Consider the following 26,204-nt stretch of genomic DNA (forward strand, 5'->3'; position numbering starts at 1 on the left):
CAAGTAGGGAGTGTATTTAAGCTATGACAAAGAATTTTTTATGGTTTATTATTTATTGGTTCTTCTATCTTCGAGTGCCATTAATTTTGTGTTGTGTCTGTTGATTTGGTGTGCAATTTTTACTATTTCATGCTACATTCAGTATTTCGTACTTGCAGAATACGATGTATACCCGGCGCGCCTTACTATTTGGATCTACATTAATTTATGTGAGTGTGTTACTTTTTGTGCGAAGGAAATTTAAATTTGTAATTTAAGTGATTTATTCCTCCTTAATCTGGTAGTGAAAAGTATCTGTATGTTAATGTGTTAGGCAATCTAGATTTAATTTTTTTATTTAAATGTACCAATCAGTCGGCTTCGAAATTAAGATCACTGTCAATATAGTCTCCCTGGACTGTCTTTACAAGTGGGAAACACTTTTTTACTATATCATTATTTTGAAAAATAAAATAGAATTAAAATCCTGAAAATGGAAACGCGTTTCCATGGTAATATTATTTCCTTTTCATTCTTGGATAGATACCATATGATCGAAAAAAAAACAGTGTCAGCGATGGCTATGAAATGAACATCGCTGTAATTTTATATGTAAAATTATACAGTGTGCCAATTTTAAAACTTCCCACCCTTAATATCTTTCTTGCAGTTAAAAATATGAAAAATCGGAAAGACACGTCAATTTTATTTGTAAGGAGGACACTTCAAATGAATATTTTTAGCCTTTTTTTCAACCGCCTTGGAAGGGTAGATGTCACCCTTACAATCTTAAATAGGAATGGGGGTCAAGCGGTACATCGTTTTAAAGGGCGTTTAATTCTCTTTCCAGTGGTATCCTACTTTATTGCTTTTTTTTTTCCAGAGGTTTCCCAACAACTTCAACTACTTCAAATAATAAAGGCATTTTGAACAAGCAGTCCAAAGATAAAAAACGCTGTTAACACTATCAAAATGTTGATCTAATAACAATTTGACGTTTATACTATTACGTCAAAAGCAACTTTTTTCCAAAGCCTACCATGACTAAACTGAATCATCCTTTCTTGTTCACTGTTATTAATATTTTTTAATAATTATTATTAGATATTCATACATCTGGTATTATGGTATTCTGGGGGTATATCGTCGATTTTAAAATAAATTAACTGTTTCTATCTCTTTTTTATTAGAATGGGCATAATCAAGAGGGCTGTATATATTTTTTCTAAAAATAAGGTAATTAAGGGCTTATTTTTTGGTATTTATTATAATTTTGCTAATATCTTCGGTTTGAAGGAGGATATCAAGATGCCGTTTTCACTGACTTTTTAAGCATTTACTACTCTTTACTATCAGCTAAAATTAGATATACTATCGTATTTATTACAATCCAAAATTTACTGAAGATTATGAAGCTATTATTTATAGTACCCATTATCTAGGCAAAATTCTGTGAAAATTCTATTTTCTTATTTTCCATAGCAGTTACGCCCTCTAGCGGCCGTTTTACAAACTTGAAAATAATTTCCAGCAATTTCTCATAGCCCCTTTAGTTATAAATATTTTTTTTCCGTAGGCTCTACGGCTAATACTTTCCGAGATACAGCCGAGAGCTATTCTTAGTGGGACACCCTGTACATACATTTTAAACAACAATAGAGAACACATCGCCTATTTTTTTTTGATTTAACAAATACATTATAATATAGTAAATATATTATAGACTACTAATTAACAGTTACTAAAAATACTATATCTATATTACCAACACCAACTATGTACAAAATTTATTATTTCTAAAATGTCACAATGTCTTTATTACAAAAGTTTAATATCTGTCACGAAAATGATGATCGACTGTAAATATCAAAATATTAAAACTAATGAAAACACAAACTATAACAAATGAGAAATCAGTAATTATTTAAATAATGATTTAAAAATAACTTGACGGATCCCCAACATTTTGTGATGATTTTGTGTTAACCACGTGTCAACTAGACACAAACTGGACCATAGACGGTAGTCAATATAGAGCTGCCATGTCATCCTCATATGTAAATTAGAAATCTCTAATTTAATGTCTTTTGCGCCGTCTGCCGATGCGGAAGAAACTAAATTTGTAGTTCTATAAAATTACTATTGAGTGTCTTGGGCCTGGTTATTATTAATTTTGATTAACATATATAATATCTGTTATAAAGTCGTTAATATTATAATTAATTGTATAAATGTAATAATTCATATTCAAAATTTTAGATACTATCATTTTCTGTTGGAACACCATGGCTTTATAAAGCACCAGGAGCTATTCTGGGGCTAGCCAGTTCAGCTTCTTCGTCTGCTTCCGCTGCTGCAACTCCTTTATCTCATATCATTGACTTGAGGAGGAAAGAAGAAAAAAGTGCCCAGTTACAAGAAGATAAACAACTTTCCGGATCGGGTGAAATAGATGATAACAAAGAAGAAGTTGAAGCTAGTGGCGATGGAATTGATAAAGATGAAAATGAGGAAGCTAACGAAGCTTCTCCTAGTTTTATTACAAAAAAGGTACTTTATTTTAATGATTTACTTTTGGTTTTAAGAGCGGCTGACAAAAAGATCGAAAATACAAATATGGAAATTTGTATAGTTGGGTTTCCGTAAAAAATATCTTCTCTAAAAATATATCAATTATAGTTCATATTAAATGAACTTTTAGTCACGTGATTAAGCTTGACCTGCACAGCGTTGCCCACTTTTACATATTTTCTCTTTAATCAAAATAATTTAAAAAACAGAAATAAATTAATTATAAATATATAAACAGTTAATATTTACATCAACACATTTCAGCACTGACAGTACTACTAACAGCAATTAACGGACAGAAAAGGCCATTAATACCGCTTTCGTATTCAAGATATTTTAATAAAGTTGCGATGAGTTTTTGACGGCTATTAAGCTATCTTGTACATTTCGCACTAAAAAAGGTTCTAAAAAGAACAATGTTCGACTGCAAGATCTGCAGGAAAAACTTGTAATACATAACTAAAGTGTCAAAACGATGTCAGGAAATAAATAAATAAATGTGGCAACTTGACATTATTTACAGCAGAACTACCATCTAAATCCCTAGCGAAAAATTTAAATTCCAGTTAGTCAACCCGGCGACGAATATGTTGTTATGGTTGGCAACAATTAATTTAAAAGTCGCTTCCTCGATTACGTAACTAAAAGTTTAATTAGTATCGAATATATTATGCTAAATAGATACACTGAATAAAAGTATTAAAGACGGAGTATATCAACAAAATTATCTTTACCGCGATAGTAATTTAATATGGCTGACTTAAATTCCGTTTTATCGGTGTTATTCTAATTATTATATCATGATTAATGATAAAATGCTAAATGATAACATGTCCAAAAGTAAAAAATCGAAAAAATCAACAAAAATTGTTATTATTCAAAGTCACTATGTAATAACTCCAAGTCACTAGCTAATAGTAACTTTGAAAATTCATTTCATAAAATATTTTGTTTTCATTCCAGCTTTTTACATACCTATATATAGGCTGTCCCAATATTCCGTGGGCATATACTACTATATCCACGGAATTGTCAACACAATTTACCTTTATACAAAAGTGCTTCGTTTGTCCGTTAGAGGGCATCATAATTATAATTTTAGAAGATAATCATAAAAAATGTAAGCACTAGTTGATTAACAAGAGTATACTATTAATATTTATACCATTTCCACGGAATATTGGAACTTGGCATATATTTTGTAGGTCTGTAACTGGTATGTAACTGGTATGTAACCTGTAACTTGTAACTGGTATATATTTTGTAGGTCTGCTTTGGAAAAAAAATCTGAAAAATGTTTTTTCTCGATAAATATGCGTTGTGGCATTTTTTTACTAAGAGACCAAAATTGTAGTATAGTCTGTGAAACGAATAACTTTGAATTTGACAGTTCCGCGAGCTTTTCTAGTGTTAATTTTATTAGGTTAGCAACTTGCGGCCATGCTGACGCAATGCCGTCTCTAATAGAACAGCCTCGGAGCGAGATTTATGACGTCACGCTAGTTAAATACTAGGGATTAATAAATATGTTGTAAATATATACATGGAAAACATAATTCTTCGTATTTTTGTTTGTATTTTAAAAATCATATAGTTTACATGAAATATACATAATATACAGTTAATAAATACAATATATTAACATATTTATAGTAATAAATACTTTCGCAAATAAACTATGAACCATACAAATGCAGCAAATGTTTTACAATATACAAATAATGAATAGCTACATAAGATAATGGGTAAAATATAAAATATATTTTAAATTTTGAAGTTTGAAAATCCATCTAATTTAACAAACAACATTCAATGTCTACTACTTACTATGACTGAAATCGTACTCCATAGTCAATGTAGATAGTTTTAGTGTTAAGAATAATAATTTAAAAAAATACGTGGTCATCTTTTGACAAGTTTATATTAGTTTATTAATTGCAGTAAACATTATATGTGGTGTGTGGGGATTTTATATGTAATTTTTTTGGATTATATTCGACATTATTTTATTCATATGACAACACTGATAAAGGCTATGATGTTTTTTTTTAAACCACTTTCTTTTAAACCAAAAAAAAATAATGAAAAAACAAATGAAAACTTAATCAGCGTTTTTCCCGAACCTAAATCCCAAGAAAATCAAAAATTTTAGAATAATTTTACATATAAAATGACAGCGATCTGTATTTCATAGCCATCGCTGACTGAACTTTTTTTCTATGATATTGTATTATTTGCAAACATAATATGTCGAACATTGATACTTGCAAAATATACATATACATTTTGTGAATGCAAATAATAATACATCACTATTAGTAGATATTGAATGTTTTTTTTGTTAAATTAGATCGATTTTCAAACCCCAAAATTTAAAATATATTTTACATTTTACCCATTATCTTATGTATCTATTTATTATTTGTATATTGTAAAACATTTGCTGCATTTGTATGGTTCATAGTTAATTTGCCAAAGTATTTATTACTATAAATAGGTATATATATTGTATTAATTAACTGTATATTATGTATATTTCATGTAAACTGTATCATTTTTAAAATACAAACCAAAAATACGAGGAATTATTATTTTTTCCATGTATTCTACAACATATTTATTAATCCTTAGTATCTCACAAGCGTGATGTCATAAATCTCGTTCCGAGGCTGTTCTATTAGAGACGGCATTGGTCTGATATTTAGAAATGTCAAAAGCTGATGACATTTTACTTTTGACAATTGTGTTGATTTTTGCAAGAAGAGGAAGAACTGTCGCTTGTTTTATTCTTTTCCTTTTCTATTTCACGAAAGTAAAAGGAGTTACCTATCTGATTCGTTCAGACATTCAATTTAAAGAATATCAGTAACTTTTTTGATAGAGGGATTTTACATTTGCTCTGTTGGTAAAAAATAACGGTCACAATTCAAAGTTATTCATTTTATAGACTATAAATACTGGGGGATCCCTTTTACGAAAAAAATATCAGTGGTTAGTGGAATTTGAAAATATACTAAAATTTATGTAGGCGAGGGGGTAGTTCTCACCCTTTCCGTACTTTTTCTTGATTTTTGGAAATGTCAGATATTAAAGCGCTTAGTAAAACATAAGTATCCCAAATCTCATTCAAATCGGAATAACATATCTTAAAATAATTTTATTTTTTTAAAGTTTGATGCCTTCTAACGAACAAACGAAGCATTTTTGTATAGAGGTAAATTGTGTCCAATGAACTTATTTTAATCCCAAAAATACGTAGTAGTTCTGTCCACGGAATATTGGGACAACCTGTATATTAGGGTGTCCGTTATTTACCAAGTTGATCATTTCTCTCACGACGCCCTCTAAATTTTTAGTTTATTGTCTAAAAAAAATAACAGACCATTGTAAACCCTTAATATTCACATTAAACCCTAAAGACTATTTATTTCCCATTTAAATTATATGGGAATTTGCCACTTTTTGCAAATATTTTTTTTCTCTCGATCTTGTTCTCTCGCAGGCATCGCAATCACATAATATTCTTGTACAGAATTGAACGCTTTACAAAAAAGGTCTCTTACAATTTTTAGGTAAACCTACTTTTTCAAAATTTATTCACGGTTAAAGTTTGGTAAATTCCCAAATTAAACTCGGTAAATTCCCAAAGTTTTCAACTTTTTTGACAAAATCATGATGATTTTTGAAAAATTTAATCTAATACGGAAAAAATATACAATTCTGATAGTGTTAAGGTTGGGAATTAAGAAATCTTCAAGTCTAATGAAGTTTAAACCATTTATATATAAGTATAGCTGATTTATTTTAATAAACATTCTTGGTTAGGTTTTTAAAAGTTGGATTAGTTGGATTTTGATATTTTTTATATTTTTAACCGGCTATTAAGATCGGCAAAAAAAAAGTTTTTTAATTTCACTCAAAATTAGTTATTTGGGTCATAAATGACCTAAATACAAAATATTTTCATGGTGTCTGTCTGTCTGTATGCCCGTCTGTTCCTCTGTCCGTCTGTCCGTCTGTTCGTCTGTCTGTACACGATAACTCAAAAACCACGATTGAGATAAAAAAATTGGAAACATTCCTTTACTTTGAAACTAAAAGAACTGCCTACCAACTTTTTATTAACATATTTTAGTATGGGCGGCTAAATTCGTGCCTCCCAATTTTTTTTGTATGTTGGCAAGAATGTTTGTAAAGATAAATTCAAATCGTCAAGTCAATAGAAAAAAAAATGTTAGTAAGATAACAGAGATTTACCGAACTTACTTAAAATTAATTAATTTAGTACTGTAAAAGAATGCAAGCTCAAAAATAATAAGTATTAGAATTAACAACCTGTCATGCATTCAATGGTTTTCCATAATTCAAAATTGTTTATCATGGTATCATGAAAATTGCTTTTTTTAAATAATAGATTAAATTTTCCAAAATGGGAAATGAGGAGGAAAGCAAGGGGGCAAGGTTTAATGTGAATATTAAGGGTTTACAATGGTCTGTTATTTTTTTTAGACAATAAACTAAAAATTTAGAGGGCGTCGTGAGAGAAATGACCAACTTGTTAAATAAGGGACACCCTACTGTATATAAAAGTCAAGTTGTAATCATATAAATGTCAGATTTATTTATTGAACTCGTTGAATTGATTCCACTCCACATCTGTATTTTTTGATCATATTCGATAACTCAAATAATAGACAAATTTCCACTTTGTTGACAACTTTTTTGTAGTCGCTGTAGAATATAGTTATAATACACTGTTAGGTCACTATATTCCAAGCTTTTTATTTAATTTTAGGTTAATAAAATTTTAGCTAAGCTCCGATTAATAGCACAAATCAAAAACGTTTATCACTATAACAAGGATATACGTGAAAACAATTTTAAACCCAATCTCACGTTCAACATAACACCTGTCCAAAGTACTACTGAAAACGACCTCAAAAAAGAAGTTCTTAATACAACGGATCTTAAGATAGAACCAGTCAAAGAAAAATCTCAAAAGATTCAGCAAGTAACTCCTTATTTCTATAAACCTCCGAAAACTAGTATTGTTTTTCCAAAAGAAAATCTCTACGAACCAACCAAAATTGATATTGATGTGAATGCTGTAAATGACAAATTGCAAGAGACTAAAGAATTAAATGAAAAGATTCAGGAACCAGAACCAGGTCGGTTTGGACCAGTAGGAGTGTTCTTTGCTGAGCTTTTAGGAACAGTTGTAGGCTTAACTTACGGAGCAATAGCTCAATTTACTAGTGGAACCCAAAGTCCCATTGAGGCGAGTACAATGATAGTTACTTAAGACTGATTACTTAATTAAATCTATGAATGTTAGTTTAATATTTTATATAATTTTTGTATAAAAAATTAGATATTTAAATGTTTTTATTATAAGTATCTTAAAGTATTAAATGTTATTTATCTAGATATAACTGTTTGATTTACTGTTTATGCTTATATCGCCATTTTTAGCATATTCAATCATTTGAATCATTTCCAAAGGTGTAGTCTCCCTTACATATTTAGATAATCCCTTTTTAGTTGGGCCCATTGTTGTGTATTGTTGGTTATGCGGGATCAAGTTTCCCTGCTAATTTCCTAATATAATGGTCCCGTCTCAGGTTTGGTCTTCTTCTAAGTTTGTTAATTTCTCTAAGGTACCCTGCCCATTGCCACTTGAGGGATTTGATTCTGTGGATGACATCTATTAAATGGGCCCTTTTGTCGTATCCACTCTATTCTTTTAGAGTCTTTCTTGGTTATTCCCAGCATAATTTCGTTCCATTGGCGTTGTGCGATCTGCAATTTCCTTATGTCCATTTTAAGTATCCAGGTTTGGCTTGCGTATTGCATTAATATGTATGCTTATTTATTTAACATAAGAGATACCGTATAATCGAATGATAATTTTTGCGAGGCCAATCTCTAGACGTCTTTTACTAAAAATTGACATAAAATTTGTCAAAAATTATTTAATACTAATTACAGAAAAATTAAAAAAGGATGGAAGACATTACACCATTTAAAAATCAATTTTACTCAATTTAAAAATAAATTATACTTTCTTAAAGTCAACTGGCAGTGAACGCCATTAAAAAACCGAAGAATAACGGTCAAGTAAATGACATCTACTGCTTGACCTTGCCAAAATTATATTTGATTGTGATTCCTCAGTCCTCTACGTTGCTTTTTTTCGATCGTATGTTAAATAAATTGTACTCGTGTCTCAAAATGGTAACTTTTTTAACACATGAAGTTAATTCTTGGCGAATGCGCTAGAATATAGATAACATAAGGTTTGTTCCAACCAGCATTTCGGGATCGTTTCGAAATGATACTCGAATCGGTTTTCTTGCTTTTTGTTAGCATACGCGGACTTGGAATAGTTTCGTGATGGTGTAAAAAGTCTCAACGTTGAAACGCTTTGTGGATTGTTTTCGGGACTGTCAAGTGTCAAGCGTGCGTGTATCGATCGGTTTTTTGTTTTTCTTCGAGGAAACAAGAAAATACGATTATAGATTACCTAAATATTGTTCATTTTCTCCCTTTCACCCGCAGCAACTCCAAATTGTCACTATCCGAAGTGGAGGTAAAGAAATCAGTCATACCATCGTCACTCATCCTTAATTATTAACTACAGATAATTATGAAAGTGTACAATTTAAAATTTCCGAACGATTTACTCCACACAAACACACAAGTAAATTTAAAAAAAGTATAACGCACACGTATTCGAATTCGTAAAAAATAACCAAGACAGAAGCATCAGCCGGACAGTGGATCAGAATCAGCTGTTAAAAATCGATAATCCCTGCCAATAAGCTTTAATGCGCAAGTCAACCCAAACAGTTCTCAATTTGGACCATGTACCGAAATTACCCTTCTGAAATCGTAACTAAACGATCCCAAGGTAGGTTGGTATGCAAATAGGATCGTCAGAAAACCGTCAATTCTCGGTTGGAACACATTTGAATTATTGCGCACGACCGTGATCGTTCGGTGACGGTTCTGCGCTGGGTTGGAATAAACCTATAGTGTTAAAGTGTATGTGGCCCCATCTGTCGGAGAAGCGAGTAACTAAACCGTAGTTTGAAAATACCGCGTTTTTAATTGCGAATCGGACAATTTGGCGAGGGAATTTTATAAATAGTTAGTTGTGTGTTAAATTAGTATAAATTGTGAGAAAAATAAATTCGTTAAGTATTTTATCGTGAGTTTAAATTAGTGGACCCACGGAATCCGTAACAATAGTAATAGATAATATATAGAATAATCGTTAGCGTAACTATCAATTCATTCTGGGGGGGGCAGGGTCTTGCTCTCTGGGGGCTAGGGCGGGGGGGCGGCACCCCCGGTCACCACTGTTGTTACGCCAATGAGAATAATATAACTTTTTACCTTATACTGTAAAAGTGACTATAAATAATCACTATAAAATTTGTGAAATAATCTAGATATTTTGCCGCTAGAAACTAATTTATTCATTTTACAAAAAATTAACCCAGCACAAAGATATGAGCAGTAAGAACATAAAAACTTTATGAGTTAACCAATTTTGTAGTACTTTTTACCTATATATTGAATTTCATCAGATGTCATCGAATACAGATCTATTAAAAAGTGATGATATGTTTTAATCACTATATTATGCAATATTTTTATGTCATAATTTAAGTTAATGACTGGAGCGCCAGTATTGGTGTTTTTGATCTCCTGCCTGGATGTTCCAGCCTGACAGTTTAAAAAAATGCTGTTGAAAATTTACCATAAAAACATATTAAAAAATTGTTGTAAGCTGCTAAAGATTTTAGTTTGTGCAAACCAGTTTGTGCGGTGATATCATACGTGTAGACGGTATCAGCTACAATTTTGTGACTCTTATGGGTTTTATATTAAACAATAATGCGTCACTTGACATTTCCAAAAACGGAACCACAAATTCTGAATAAAAATAATAATGAATGTACGATCTTACTTGCATCGTGTGGACATCACAGTGTTCCTTCTATTTGGCGCAAACTATACCGTGCCGTATAGCCGTCGCTTAAGTCAACTTTCAGAGATGACTTAAGTCATTTAAATGATTTAAATAAAAAAAGACCTAAGTTTTTTGTCAGCTTACAGCTCTGTACATTTTTTTAACTTATTTTGTAAAAAAATTAGGCATATGTTGCTATTACTGTTATATTGAAATTGTCCGATATTATTTACATTAAATTGTCTTATTTTGTAAGAAAATCACTAATTGTGGGTCAGTGTATAATTCTTTATTAAATTTATATTACTATATTTTGTACAATACAAAATTTGATATATTTTTTGGTTGCATTACCTGGTAATTTACATTATATACTAAACGCATATATTTTAACTTCTGTTAAACTTAAAAAAACGATTTTTTCATAATATCTAAATTTAATACACAAAAACGCATTCAAAATCACTCATCTTCTAAAATAGCATGCTTCTTAACAGCCTTCGTTCTGAAATTGAACAGGCCGGCATTCCTCAACATAGTTGCGGCATAGGGATCGCCGAACGATGTAGCATGGGATGTGGCAACGCCGCCTTTGCCGGTGGAAAACGAGTTGGCAATTGCCGTGGCAGATCCAGGATATCCACCAGCGTCTTCGGCATTTGCAGAACGCGTTCGGGATCGTCCGGATGGTGAGCTACCTCCGATGAAAATAGGGAAAAAGGCGTTATAGGCTGGAATACCTCCTGCAAATATAAAAAAGAGTCCAATTTTCACGTAATAACAAAAACTAAGAAAATAAAGTTTTTCATTGAGAATAAATATAGCTGGAATAATCGCAATCTACTAATCGCAAGGGCCTAGCTCCTAAACCGCAAAAGAACTGCTAATACTTAGCAGGAAAAAAGTGCGGATTACAACAGGCCTCTTGACAGGACACATGGCTGTCAAGTGTTACCTGAACAAGCTCAACCTGTGTCAAGGAAGTCTTTGCTGCAGACTTTGCGATAAAGATCCTGAAACAGCAGAGCACATAATATGTCACTGCAAGTTTTGGATCGCAAGCGACACTTTTTATTTGGGAAAGCTAGGCTAGGATCGGAGGAACTAGGCTCCCATTCTATCAAAGGCTTGCATAAATTAGTGCAGGGCACAGGGATAGGAGAATGGGTGCAGATATAGAAAGGGGACAAACACAATATGCCTCACTGGTCGCAGTGTTTCATAGTCATGATTTCTCGGGGGAAGTATGAGCGCATAACTGCCGGACTGAGTATCAACACAGAGAAAAACGCTGTAGCGTCATTCACAAGGATGTGATATCTAAAAAACTTGAAAATAATCCTTCTAGATGAGAAAGAAATACTGCCATCATGGAAAGTTAAATATTTTGGGTTGCTCCTAGATAGGAGCAACCCTGATGGACAGTAAACTTCTATGGAACAGGCATATTAAGAACATTACCAGCAAAGTCGCAAAGGCTCACGTGACATACAGAAGACTTGCGAGAAATAGATGGAGCTGCGGCAATAACATTTTGCGCTGAATGTATACCATGATAGGACCCATAATTAAGCACATTCTTGGTACACAAAATTAGAGCAACGTAGAGCAAGAGCAAAACCGGTGCAAAAAGAGACTGGCATGTATTTGTATCTCAGGAGCAACCAGAACAGTGGTTTGTACCAAAAATAACTTCTTTAATATGTAGAAGCCTTTTTCCAAGAAACGAATCAGCCACAAAGTGCAGTTTTAGTGCAAAAATGCCAATCTTAGAGTCATAAAACAAGTATTACAAAGTATAATGTACTCAGTAATATTTATTTGTTGTGTTATAATACTTTGGTTACTAAGTGTGAACTTAATGAACATTATTAATGAATTACCAGCTAGATTTATACGTATTTGTTTATTTTTATAGAATTACTGGAAAATTATAGAATTGAGTCATAAAGTTATAGACAATATCTAAATTATAAGGACGCAATTTTTTTAAATAATTAAAATAATATATCGGATGCGTTTCAAAAGTGGGCTCACTCCTATAACTTTTTTATTTTTTCAGTTAAAAAAACGAGATTTGGTATGTTAGTATATGACATAAATTAGGATTGATTGACTTATTCAATTGTTTTAGGTCACTTCCTATTTCACCGGAAATGACTACAACTTTTGATTTTTAAATGGCACCCTCGGTATTATTTTACTTTATTATAAGGCTCCTTGATTAAGAATTGGTGTTGTTAACATAGCCATGGCGCTCTAGATTCAGTTTTAAAATACGATTTTTTATTAAGCGAGAATGTCAAAAGTTGACATATGATATGTCATTCTATTGAGAATGTCGTTTTCTATCAAATAAAGTAAAAAATACCGAGAGTTTCATTTAAAAATCAAAAGTCATTTCTGGTGAAACAGGAAGTGACCAAAAACAACTGAATACGTGAATCAATCTTAATTTATGTCGCATACTAACATACCAAATCTAGTTTTTTATCTGAAAAAATAAAAAAGTTATAGGGGGTGAGCTACTTTTGAGACGCACCCGGTATTATAATTATTGAATACGTTTATTTTCTTTCTTCTTAAAATTTTATTAAAGGATTTATTTAATCCTAAAATTTTAATAAAACTAGCTTATTCCTCTGGCGAAAAAACGAGAAATTTATTCATTACTGGCTTTTAGAGTTCTTCCGCGTTAATTATATAATCCATCAATTAGCTTTATAAACTCTAATTGACCGAGGGATATTCAGTATTGAGGTAACAAAAATCAATTTCTAATTAAATTTTTATTTCTAGAACTCTTAGAATATTAAACAGTTCCTATTGCCCTCTGTGGAATATGCTTATATTAAATTTTAAAACTCTATAATAGAATATGACAAAATAAAAAAGATATTAATAATAAATGACAGTTGACAGTTAAATAAAAACCATTTTAAAAGAATAAAAGCATTAAAAATCCTGGACAGGAGAAAAACCTTTTTTTCTTGTTGTTATACAAGAACAACCAATATGAAAAAAAATCTTTTCAGTGTATTTTCAGTGGTGGCATATTTTAATAATAGTAAATAGTCCTACTGCAGTATGGTTATTGATATGTATTTCCGGTATTTTTTTAAATTCTGGTACCATTTCCTGTACAGAGCATAGGTGACCTAAGTGGTAGATATATGTACTTGTGATGTGTATTATCAGTTTTTTACAAATACACGGGATCTACATTTTATGGCTATATCTAAATGGCACTATTTCAGAGGCTGTAAGAGGCAAATGTACTGAAATTGTTTTTTGTACTGAAGGTACAGACATTGTTTACAGTACTGGTATATTGAATGTGACATACCATTACTTCCAATGGCGACTTGATTATCGTTCTATATAGGTAAGCAAATATTTTTATTTAAATAAATTTTGGGTTGAGGATAGAAATAGTCATTTAATCTGATTGTCAGATCAAGATCAACATCAAATCAGTAACTACCAAATTGAAATTGGTTAAAGAATACCTAGAGAAGCTGAAAAAATTAGGCAAAGAAAATAAAGTCCTCCTAATCTGTGTGTCAGTCCAACAAAGTTAGGGAGGCAATAAAAAAGCAAACAATCTAGCTAGAAAAGAAGCTAAGACTCCACTATCTGGACCAGAACCGTTCTGCTTCCCAAGTGGAATCCAACTTAAAACAGAACTTAAGAACCTGGAAGACTCCGGCCGTAACTTGAAATGGGAATCCTTCAATTGCCTAAGACACACGAAGAAATTTCTCAGAACTTACGACCGAAAAAAATCAAAGAATTTCCTTGATTTAAGTAAGAACAGTCTTCGGATTGTCACGGGATTTTTAACAGAACACAGTCTCCTCAATAAACATTTCAGTCGATTGAAGCTCAAAAAGAACGGTGATTGCAGATTCTGTAGGGAAAATGGGAAAACTCCTCATCACTGAGTGCGTCGAGACGACAACCATTCGTGCCCTAAACTTTGGTACAACTGATATTGGAGATGGAGAACTAACCTTTGTAAACCCGTCTCAGATACTGGCTTTAGTCTAAGCCCTGAGACTGTATGATGAGTTATGACTCATGAAACGTGGATATAGTAGATATACATAACGTGCTGGCAACTGTTACTCTTGGGTCGGTATTTACATGTGTGGAAGTAAATCGCATAGGGATCTTATTAAGTCGGAGTGAGAGAAATGCGACGGAGTGTTGTTGCGGCGTTGCCGGTACGCTTTTCCCTATCAAGTAAAGTAAAATTACGATCGCAAACCGCTTATTTGTAAAAGACTTTTTTCGAAAAGATAACTAGATAAAATCATTAAAAATGTTTCTGAGCATCTGAAATGGAATTATAAGGATATCTTTAAGGTGTCATTTTTTTATAACGAGAAAACGTCAGTAATCGCGATAATTTAAAAACTCAACTTTTTAACACATAACACGCCATAACTCAAGAAACGCTTTAGATATTGAGACTTTTTTTATTTTGAAGATAGGATCTTTTACAATATGTTTACATAAGAAAAATTAATTAAGGTTGATTTTTTCCAGTCAAAAATTGTAAACAACCCATCTATTTACTTTTAAAGCATAGCAAATTTCAGCAGTCTTGTAATTTTTTTATTGATAAAGATTTTCACTTACTGTCTACGAAGAAAATACAGCAGAAATATTAAGAAAGTCTGTTGTTGAAAGTTTGAAAAAACTACAACCAATTATTTCTAATAGATTTGGAGATATGGATTTTTGAATTCAGAGTTCTAATAGCCCGACCACTGTCGAAAACCCACTCAATTCCACTTATTTTTACCAAAAATGCAAGTGTTTCTAGCTTGCACTTAAAAATTTTCAAGCTATAAATTACTCGTTAATAAATAAACAAATAAAGTATCACGAGACGTAATTAAATCGTGAAGCTGAACGCATGATGTACACCTTTCCCTAGAACTTTAAGTACTTACTGATTGGGTCGACCGGTCAACTGCGATAAATCTGCTATATCCCCTTCCACGTCTCTTAAGCAATGTGCACAGTTTCTCGATTCATTTCAAACGTTTGGTAACGTGTTTACTGTTCTCTCTTTGTTCAGTACATTATAAACGTATTGTACTCTTCTTACATACGGAAATCTCGACCTAAGACTAACCTTTGCCAGCCCTTAGTATAAGGTTGCGGTGATTAATTTCCCCTCCCATAGATTCTAGATTCTACATTCTACCAGCTGAGGATGAACAGCTGAACTGATAAATTCGTATATTTACTCTAATTTAACTGTTTCAACTTTAATTTACTACATCGTTCTAAGAATATTTATCTTGATACTTTCGATTTCAAAAGTCATTTTTATTGATAATTTTCCTTACCCCTTCCTGTATTTCCGAATGGCCAGTTGGCAGGAACTCCAGATTCTTCTTCTTCATCCTCTTCTTCGTTAGCTACTGGAGCTGCAGTTGTTGTAGTAGGTTTTCTAGCTTTTCCTGTTTTTATTTTTCTACCAGGAGCTAAAACATTAAATATTCTAATAATATGATGATATTATAGATCAATCTTAAACTAAAAATTATTTTTTCTTTTCCTATATTATTATAGTAATTTAGATTTTTACGTTTTATTATAGTAATTTATATTGGTGTTGCTTTTAGATCATCACAAAACTTTATGAGTAAAATCTGAAATTACCTTTTGCTGGAACTCTAGTAGTGGTTGTTACTATAGGGACTTCGGTGGTTCCTTCTTCCAAAGTAAACAATGTTTCTTGTTCATTTTGTAAAGGACTTTCATTTTCGGTCTCGTTTATGGATTCTGGTTCTTGTACGGCAATTAAAAGGGGTTGCTGTTTTTCAGTCACCTGTTCCGATACTTGCTCATCTTGAATCTAAATGTTTGCCATCATTTAGTTTAAAATCATTAAACAAAAATTATATTTTTAATCGAACACAAATAGGAATGCTTCTCCAAGTTTATACAAGGTGAGTCTTAAATAAGTGCAAATATTTTTAGAGTATATTTCGACCCCAGAAACACGATTATGAGGTTTGGTTTGGTCAAAAAATGTTTTCTCTATTTCTATATTTTACTATTTCTATATAATTTACTATTTTATGGATACCACTGTTCATTAAAATGTTGTATCCTATGTTATAGGGCCTGTTTCTCTCTACAATTTTCTCTCACAATGTACCGTTTATGTCCAGGAAGGGTTCATAGTTTCATAGATGTCGATTTTCGAAAGAAATCAGTACATGTATATTATTTCGTATATTTTTCATTTTATTCATTTTATGGATAGCACTGTTCAATTTTTTTAGTAAAATATAGAAATAGAGAAATATCATTTCTTGATAACGTAGCAACATATGTAGGTAGTAAATTAAATTTACAGAAAAGAAAACGCAGAAAAGATCCAGTGGTTCTCAAAATTTAAGCCAAAAATCTTTCTTTTAATTTTCAAAGTAAAATAATTCGGTTATTTAAAAAACGGTGACGAAAAAATATGTTTCTTTTATCGAGATCTACCAGCTCTGAAAATATTTGCAATTATTTAAGACTCATTCTGTATAAAAATTTCTTTAATGTATACATCTATTTTTTACTGAAATATGATTAATAAATCTTCTATTGATTTCTGCAGATTTAAATTGGATAACTTTGTTTATCAAATATATCTTTGTTTTCATTATTTTTAGACAGTATACATTACACCCTATGAAACATAATGGTCCATGTTTTTTATTACAACAATAATTACACATTTATTATTTATGGGTAAGTCTGAGTAAGATAAGATCGTAAACATTCTGAGAAGGGTATCGACCGAAGTTCAATTGTAATGCAGCGCCACCTATATTTCGCACCGTGGGATTGAGACTGAATTAAAAATGCAAGGGAATAACAATGTACCTACTTGTCAAGAGAAAAAAACAAGCCTGTCGCCCTTAAAATAAACAAGGCATTATTTCAATAATTTAAAAATGAGTTAAAATAATTATCAATAGGAAATTTTTGAATGATACCGTTTTTCTCAAAAGTGGCTCACCCTTATAACATTTTTATTTTTTTTAGATAAATAAACGAGATTTGGTATGGTTTTCGGTCAATTTCTGTTTTTTTTAAATAAATGGCTTGATGTTTTTACTTAATTCGATAGAAAATGACGTATCGTATGTCAACTTTTGATATTCTCGCTTAAAAAAATCTCACTGTAAATTGAAATTTAAATATTTTATATTTCAATTGAGAGTGACTGTGTTTTTAATAATAATAAGCACTAATTTTTAATTACGGAGTCTTGGAAAAATATTTTTAATATACTACATAACGTGGTATATTGAGTATTGACGCTTCCAAAACCAAAGCAGGGACAGTGATAGGAGTACTGGGGCCGAAAAATAAATACTCTGAACCAATAGGCCTCAGCACCAACCTCAGCATCCTTCAGGCAGAAATCTACCCTATCAATTTATCTTAAATAGGAACTATTGAAAACAGGAAATAGCCATCTTATCCGATAGTCAAGCAGCACTAAAAGCGATCAACTCAATAACCATCGATTCGAAGTTGGTCAAAGAATGTCTAGAGAGGCTGAAGAAATTAAATTCGAAACTCGAATTCTAAGGGGGTGAAACTATCCCTCAAATATCAAAATATTTTTTATTTAAAAACCGGTGAGTTTTTCGGAAAAGCTCTCGAACACGTATATTTTATTGTGTTGTTTTACATATTTTAAGATTTTTTATAAATTTATACAAAGTGTTTCATAAAATATGACCATTGGGTAATCACGATTCTGCTTAAACTGATTGACGTTTAGAGCTGATTTTTGGCAAACGGATTGACTGTGGGGTGTAGAGGTTCGATAAGGAGGAGTCTCGAATCTCAAATTCCAAGAGGGTGAAAAAGCCCCTCAAATATTACAATATTTTTTATTTAAAAAACGGTTAGTCTTTCGGGAAAACGCTTGGACACGCTACTGTTTGACGTAAAAAGCTTATTTTTGGCAAACGGATTTTTCGAAAGTCAAATTCCAATGAGATGAAACTACCCCTTAAATATTACCAGGTTATATAATAATATCGCCATATTGTTTTTTCTCATGCTGACATAAATGTGAGAAAATTTTATCCAGTTTTTATGTTAACGGAAATTCTTGCTTTGCTTTATCATCACCATTACAAATGATTAATTCGACGCGAACGAAGTCGCTGGTACACGCTAGTAACGTTATAAATTTTAATAATAATTTATATTATAAATGAGAAGTTATAACTCGTTATTACTCAAGAAAGGGGAAAACACAATAGATCTGTAAGGTCGCGGTGATTAACCCCCTCCTAAACATTCTATATTCTACATTCTGTATAAATAAAAGCAGTGTTATAGTACTATAAGTGAAAGAAATGTCCAGAAAATATCTTTATTAATAGATACAACTAAAGTGGGAAATAAAAACATGTGGAAAGCTACGAAGAACTAAGAATAACAAAGAGATTAGATAACATTATGGATACAATTTTAAGTACATACATCAGTAGGACTAGTAAGCTGGCAGATAGTATACCGGGTGTTGCATCGTCGTTGAGAACATAGGAAATCCCATGCAAAATTTGAACTGTCCAGATATTGGCTCCCCTATGGATTTTATAGCGTCGTCAATAGACTTTTTAAAGGCCTACATTTGGTAAACACACATGCCAAATTTGAACAATTTTGGACAAGCCGATTTTACGTAATTTGAGAAAAACTTAATCGATTTTTAAATTAAAACTGAATAGATAACAATCAAACACCAGTCAAAAACCGACATTGGGACAGTTCAAATTTTGCATGGGATTTCCTATGTTCCCAACGACGATGCAACACCCGGTATGATGTAGAATGTAACACAATGTGTATAGGCAAAAAGAAAAAATAATTATACATATTATGCAATTTGTTTAGCTTAAAGATTATTTCTCACTGACTTCAAACAACTAGAAATATCAAAATAAAACTCACCTCAGGTTGTGATTCGACTGAAACTGGTACGACTGGCGATGGATGACTATACGGTGTACCAGAATACGAATTGGTGGCAACGGTGTCTCCAATAACCATCGCTGTCATTTGGCCTGGAGCAACATAGTCATATCCCTCCCTTACATACCTTGGATTGGAATAGACAGAACCACCCAGCATATAACTTCGAGGATACAATCCTATATTAAAAGAACACGAAATTGTTTATTTTATTTCTATACATTTTTGGTACTTTCATTTTTAGTTATTTTTTTATACTTTCGAGAGACGATAATGCAATTTTATCGTCGTGTATAAAACAATATTTTTTCCATAGCGAGTTACGTTTTAAAAAATATTCAGAAATTATTATTTTAAGGAATTTATTAGGAGTAGAAAAAAAATTATGCTGGGTTGGCGTTGGTTTCTATGTAATTTGACAAATAAATAAAGCTGTCTCTTTAGTTGTCAGTTTTGAGTCAATATTTTTTAATTCTCTTTCGTGTCGATTGCTTATTGAATTGGAGCCAGAAATGGCTTAAAACGAAATAAGTAAATTTACCAACAGATATTCAGGCTGAGGCAACAAACGCCATATCCATTTATAATAATACTTCCATTTAAATGCCGAATAACTTATGAAAAGGAATACAAAAAATTTCAAAAATGGAAGCAATTAAAAAACGTGCGAGAAGAAATAAAGTTTTAAACATATCCTCGCTGTTGAAGTATCATTTAATCTACCCTTGCGGTTAAAGTACTATTTTATCTACTATTTTTGATAGATATAAGGCAATTTTAACAGTTGCTATGGAAAAAAAATCGCTACAGGTTGTAATTAAAAATTTTTCTTGAAAAATAAATATACCAGTTATTTTATGATTTAAGTTCATTAAAATATCTAAACCATTTTAGAATACTGAAAATTTTCTCTAGTCTGACTGATAATTAGATATGCTTTGAACTCTATTAAGAAAATACAACTAAGTTCATACCATTTTTATATAACTCATTAAAACTTACAAAATTATTTTTTTTAAAAATAGCAGATATTTGCATAAAGCTGAAACTTTCATTTAACTTTTTTTAATAGGAGAATTTATTTTAAAATAGTTTTTTTTCTAAATTTATATTATCTTGTACTCTTTTAAATTAAATTATATTTAATTTATTAAACTTGCTTTCTTAATAGCATTTATTGTAGTCCTTTTGTTATAGTATTTGATCGTAAAAAATACGGTTTTTAAGACGGCTGAGGAAAGACAAACAATAATAATTTTGGCGAGGTCAAGCACTAGACGTCATTTACTTGACCCGTACTCTTCTTTATTTTTTAATGCCGCTAAGTGCCAGGTGGCTTTAAGAAGGTTGTAATTTGTTTTTTTATTGAATAAAAATTATTCATAAATGGTCCTTAGAATTGGAGAAAAATGTTTTTTTTTGGAATTACATATATGTGTCTGGCAATGTTTTATTCCTTCATAATATGTCTGTAGGTACTTATAGTGTTAATTTTCGACAAATTTTTAAATATCCATGAAATTGTATGTTTCCATCTGCTATAAATACTTCTTAAAAGTACACTTTAAAAAATTGTTTTATGTTTTCTCAAATAAGAATTATTCAAATGAGGAGTAGAGGAATGATTGTAGGATGTGAGAGGTGTAGCACTATACAGGGTGGCGCACCTCATTCGCCTCCGTTGATTATACGATAACGGAAAGATGCAGAAACAAATTTTTTTATGGGTATATGTAGAGAGGCAATGTGCATCGAAGAACACCCGGTATTTTATTTAATTTTTGGATACTTGGGCATAAAATAGGGCATTTATTATAAGGGTTTAATATGTTGAAATGCTTTGGTTTTTGAGATGCTTTGATTTTTTAGCATGCATATTTAAAGATATTTAAATATGCATGCTATAATGAAAAAGTTTGTAAACACCCTGTACATTACTTTTCAGAGTTAATTCTTGTGCTGACTTTGAAGCCAGAGAAATAAACTTTACTAAAAAATTGTATTGCTTCCTTAAATGTATACAGGGGTATCAAAAATTGCTGGTCTATTTTAAATATATATTTTACATAAAAACTTTGTTATTTCAAACACAACTCTATGTATTTTTTTAAATAAGTCGAGGTAGATTTAAATGCACTTTCAAACTATATAGGGTTTCCTATACCTATCTGGCTCAGATTTTGAATAAAAAGCGATTTTTCAATAAAATGGCAATCGAGATGGCTGGTGTCGCCATGGCAATTTGCTAGTACCAGTTAGTAGGTATTTTCAAAATCGACATTAGTTTATGGATTTTATTTAAATTTGTAACAGTATACTTTTAGAAAAGTTAGTTACTCAAGAAAAATAAAGAAATAGTTCTTTGATTTATATTACGATGACTTGTAGATATATTGGATTTTATATAAAAGAGCCAATTAAGGCAAATTCTTTTTCTTCACTTCCAACGAAAGATTTCTGCCTAATAGGTTTTTCATATACCACACTATCAGCTCTGCAAAATAGGAAAAGTAGTTTTTCAAAGGAACGCTTGTCATGAAAATTCCTATTTGGACATCTTTGAGCATAAACCCTTCAAGCCAACCAAACAATTGTCCTCACAATATAAAATTACTAGTAACATATCCATTTCTTCCGCAAGCAGATACTGCTTCATTTTTTCTTGATAAAATATTAAATACTTACTTATTAATCTTATTGTAGGTAAATTAAATAAAAATAACCTGTTACAAATTTAAATAAAGTCCATAAACTAATGTCAATTTTGAAAATAGCTACTAAGTGTCACTAGGAAATTGCCATGGCGACTCCAGCCATCTTGATTACAATTTTATTGAAAAAAAGCTTTTTATGCAAAATCTGAGCCAGATAGGAAACCCTAATATAGTTGGAATGAGTATTTAAATCTGCTTCGACTTATTCAAAAAAATACATAGTGTTGTATTTGAAATAACGAATTTATTATCTTATGTCAAATAAATATTTAAAATAGACCAACAACTGTTTTTAGCGTCTTGTTCTGACCGGTTAAAAGATCCTCAAATCGTATTTTTAATCATATCTCAATTTTTTCAAATAGAACGAGGGTGGCTCATTAGCATATTTGGAAAAAGCATTTTTTTCTTTTTTTAGCAAAAATTTCTTTATGCTATATGTATACTCATACCTTTTGTTAGTTTTCTTGAGTAGTGATTTTTGTTTTCTAAAGAAAGAGTCTATTTGTGATAAATATATCAAATTTATTACTTAATTTATCTGAGAAAAATACGTTTTTAAGGTACATTTACAGTTTCTAAACCGGGATCCCCGTGTATTTATTCCCGAAATCCCGAGATCCCGTAAAACTAGAAAAATGTAAATGTCCAATCTACAATGATTCGGCATTATACTCTTTGTCTTTCAAAGATCATTTTTATTTATACTAAGCAGAATGCCAATATGTAAAAGTTATATTTCCGTGTTTACTATATTTTATTTTGTTTTATAACAAGAATTGTCTTTTTTTACTAGCTAACTATGAATGTTACTTAGTTTTGTCTATTTTAATAACGCTCTTTTCTGATTTTCTTTTTGATATATGTATCTGCTTTTTTATTAAGTATTTCTTTAGATTAAATTTCTTCTTTTGATAGTCAATCCCGTTTTACAGTCCCCATTTACAGTACATTGTTAAAAATGTTTTAATTCATCGCTTTAAATTATCCAAATGATAACAGAGTAATGTCAATAATGTTAGATTAAAGAAATTGTTCTTACTTAAAAATTCTTAAAAATAAAACTCCTTGGATTAATATTTTTGGGAATTTTTCGGTAGAATTAATAAGTAATATAATTTGTTTTAATATCAGCATATAAGATAATTTATTAAATTACATTACCTTATACCGGGTGCGTCTCAAAAGTGGCTCACCCCTATAACTTTTTTATTTTTTAAGATAAAACAACGATATTTAGTATGTTAGTATATGACATAAATTGGGATTGATTGACGTATTCAATTATTTTCGGTCACTTCCGGTTTCACCGGAAATGACTACAACTTTTGATTTTTAAATGGCGCCCTCGGTAATTTTTTACTTTACTCGACAGAAAATGACACTCTGAATCGAATGACATATCATATGTCAACTTTTGACATTTTGGCATATGGTTTATTTGAAATTGTAATATGCGGTTCATAACGACAATTTGACTCAAAATTGAAAAAGTGTGTGGTATCAAATTATTCGTAAAAAAATGTTTTTTCCAAATATGCTAATGAGCCACCCTCGTTTCATTTGAAAAAATTGAGATATGATTAAAAATACGATTTAGGCATCTTTTAACTGGTCAGGACAAGACACTAAAAACATTAGACAATCAGATCTATTTTTCCAAGGCTCCTTGATTAAAAATTAGTGTTTTTAACACAGCCATGGCACTCTAGATTGATATTTAAAATAGAATTTGTTTTTGAGGGACTATGTCAAAAATTGACATATGATATGTCATTCGATTCCGAATGTCATTTTCTATCGAATAAAGTAAAAAAATGCCGAGGGTGCCATTTAAAAATCAAAAGTTGTAGTCATTTCCGGTGAAATCGGAAGTGACCGAAAACAATTGAATACGTCAATCAATCCCAATTTATGCCATATACTAACATACCAAATCTCGTTGTTTTATCTGAAAAAATAAAAAAGTTATAGGGGTGAACCACTTTTGAGACGCACCCGGTATAATAATTTAGATATATCATTAGTTCAAAGTAATTAGTAAACATTTAATTCAAAATGTTTTAATTTATTTTAAAGCGGTTTAAATATTTACTTGTGTTTTTTGTAACTCTCTCTTTATTAAACTACTCTTTTTTTTAATATTTTATTTAGATGTTCAGTTTTAGTTGTTTAAGTTGTTTTTTAAATGGCAAAATGGCATTTTTTTTACATATTATTTGATATGTTTTAGTATTTTTTTAATTACCTATGCACTTTTTAAAAATAATTAATTTAAAATAAACAAATGTCAGTGACTAAGAAAATTATAGTGATATAACAATACATGTATATGCAGGGTGAGTCTTAAATAAGTGCAAATATTTTTAGGGGTAGTATATTTCGACCCCAGAAACACGTCTATTAGGCTTTTTTCGCGAAAAAAGAATTGAAAATTTGGAATTTTTTGAATTTTTTTTTAGTTAAAAAAATAATTTATTGATAATATGATAGATTAAATTTACAAGAAAGAAAACCCAAAAAAGATCTAGTAGATCTCAATATCTAAGAGATCTAGATCTCAATCTCTCAATCTCTAAAGATCTAGATCTCAATATCTAAGCAAAATATATTTTTTTAAAATTTTTGAAGTAAAATAACCCAGTTGTTTTTGACTTAACCGAGAAACGGTAAAGAGTCGAGATCTACCAGCCCTGAATATATTTGCGCTTATTAGACTCACCATGTATGGCCCGGTACTAAGTTAATGAAATTTTTACAAATATGTTTTTTGATTTTTTTAATTATTAACAATAAAAATAACAAAAATTTCTTACTGTATCTTGAAGGATAAGCACTACATAATCCCAGGACACCAACCAAACACAAAAGTTGGAAAAATTTCATCTTGAATTGTGTGATGATAGCACGTCGAAATCAAAATTAAAAAAACTAACTTAAGTGTCAAATGGCAATTTGATTTTTGATTATGGGGATACCATGTGAGATGGTATATATGTCGCAATCGTCATCCCCACTATTTTCTTGTAATTCACATGGACAACACCTGGCAGAATCTAAAGATTCCACACACGTCCCGATTTATAGCTTGTTTTATAAGCGTTACTTAAATTACTTGACATTTTTGTTTTAATAGCAGGTAGAAGTAATGTTTTATTTGATATTCAGAAGCTGACCCTCCGCATTGTGGATCTAATATCATTTATATCTTTAAACATATTTCATATTTATCTTATAAAAATTATATTTTGCTCTTTTGATAATTTTATTTTACTTAGTGTATATCTAAGTTATTGGCTTTAAAATTCAGTTAATTTAAATAATTGTTAGTATTATTTTGGACACTAATCTTAGATCTTTCAAAGATTTTTTTAAGAATTATTTTTATTTTTTATTTCGTTTTCTGTTCAGATTGGGGCCTTTTCAACTATCTTTTCTCTATCTATCATTATCGTATTATCATTAGATAAAAAAAAATATTTAAAATATGAACTAGTTGATTGCAGTGAAGTGTTTTTTTGTCAGTCTTGTGGTCCGAATCACTGATTGCCTGAATGATTCGGAATAATTAAAACCCTTTAATTACCATATTATTGTTTATGTTTAAGTAATTTCTATATATTTATTTTTTATATGAAATGAATAAAATTCTTACAGCTTTAGTGTATATTAATAAATAATATTTTCTTGCCTTTAGCTGTGTATTTTTTCTAATTTTGAAAAATTGAAAGTAGAGAAAAAAAAAGTAAAAAGAAATTGTTTTGCTTGTCGTAAAGGGGGGAACTAAGCTCCACACCCACAACCGGTTTCTGGGCCTACCCTTCATCAGGTGGGCTGTCCAGGGGCTGGTTCTCACCGATACGACAAGCAAAACCCTTTTAATATCAACAGACGATGTCGTAAAGTGTCGGTGAGATATTAGTGCATCTCCCGTCAAAAAATGGTAA

At 30.8% G+C, this 26,204-nt stretch overlaps 2 protein-coding genes across 2 annotated transcripts; one reads left to right on the plus strand and one right to left on the minus strand.

The window, feature by feature from the left end:
• LOC115876099 lies at positions 1-7,984 on the plus strand. Its single transcript, XM_030891800.1, has 3 exons — positions 1-209; positions 2,239-2,529; positions 7,346-7,984. Exons 1-3 carry the CDS (start codon positions 165-167, stop codon positions 7,850-7,852), a joined length of 843 nt encoding a protein of 280 aa, XP_030747660.1. The 5' UTR covers positions 1-164; the 3' UTR covers positions 7,853-7,984.
• Positions 7,985-10,802: 2,818 nt separating this feature from the next.
• LOC115876038 lies at positions 10,803-25,227 on the minus strand. Its single transcript, XM_030891712.1, has 5 exons — positions 25,074-25,227; positions 19,523-19,722; positions 16,208-16,403; positions 15,892-16,029; positions 10,803-11,271 (listed from the first exon to the last, which is right to left on the minus strand). Exons 1-5 carry the CDS (start codon positions 25,141-25,143, stop codon positions 10,991-10,993), a joined length of 885 nt encoding a protein of 294 aa, XP_030747572.1. The 5' UTR covers positions 25,144-25,227; the 3' UTR covers positions 10,803-10,990.
• Positions 25,228-26,204: the final 977 nt, after the last annotated feature.

The sequence above is a fragment of the Sitophilus oryzae genome, unplaced genomic scaffold (assembly GCF_002938485.1).
Source record: "Sitophilus oryzae breed Bouriz unplaced genomic scaffold, Soryzae_2.0 scaffold_1396_pilon_pilon, whole genome shotgun sequence".
Lineage (NCBI taxonomy): Eukaryota > Metazoa > Arthropoda > Insecta > Coleoptera > Curculionidae > Sitophilus > Sitophilus oryzae.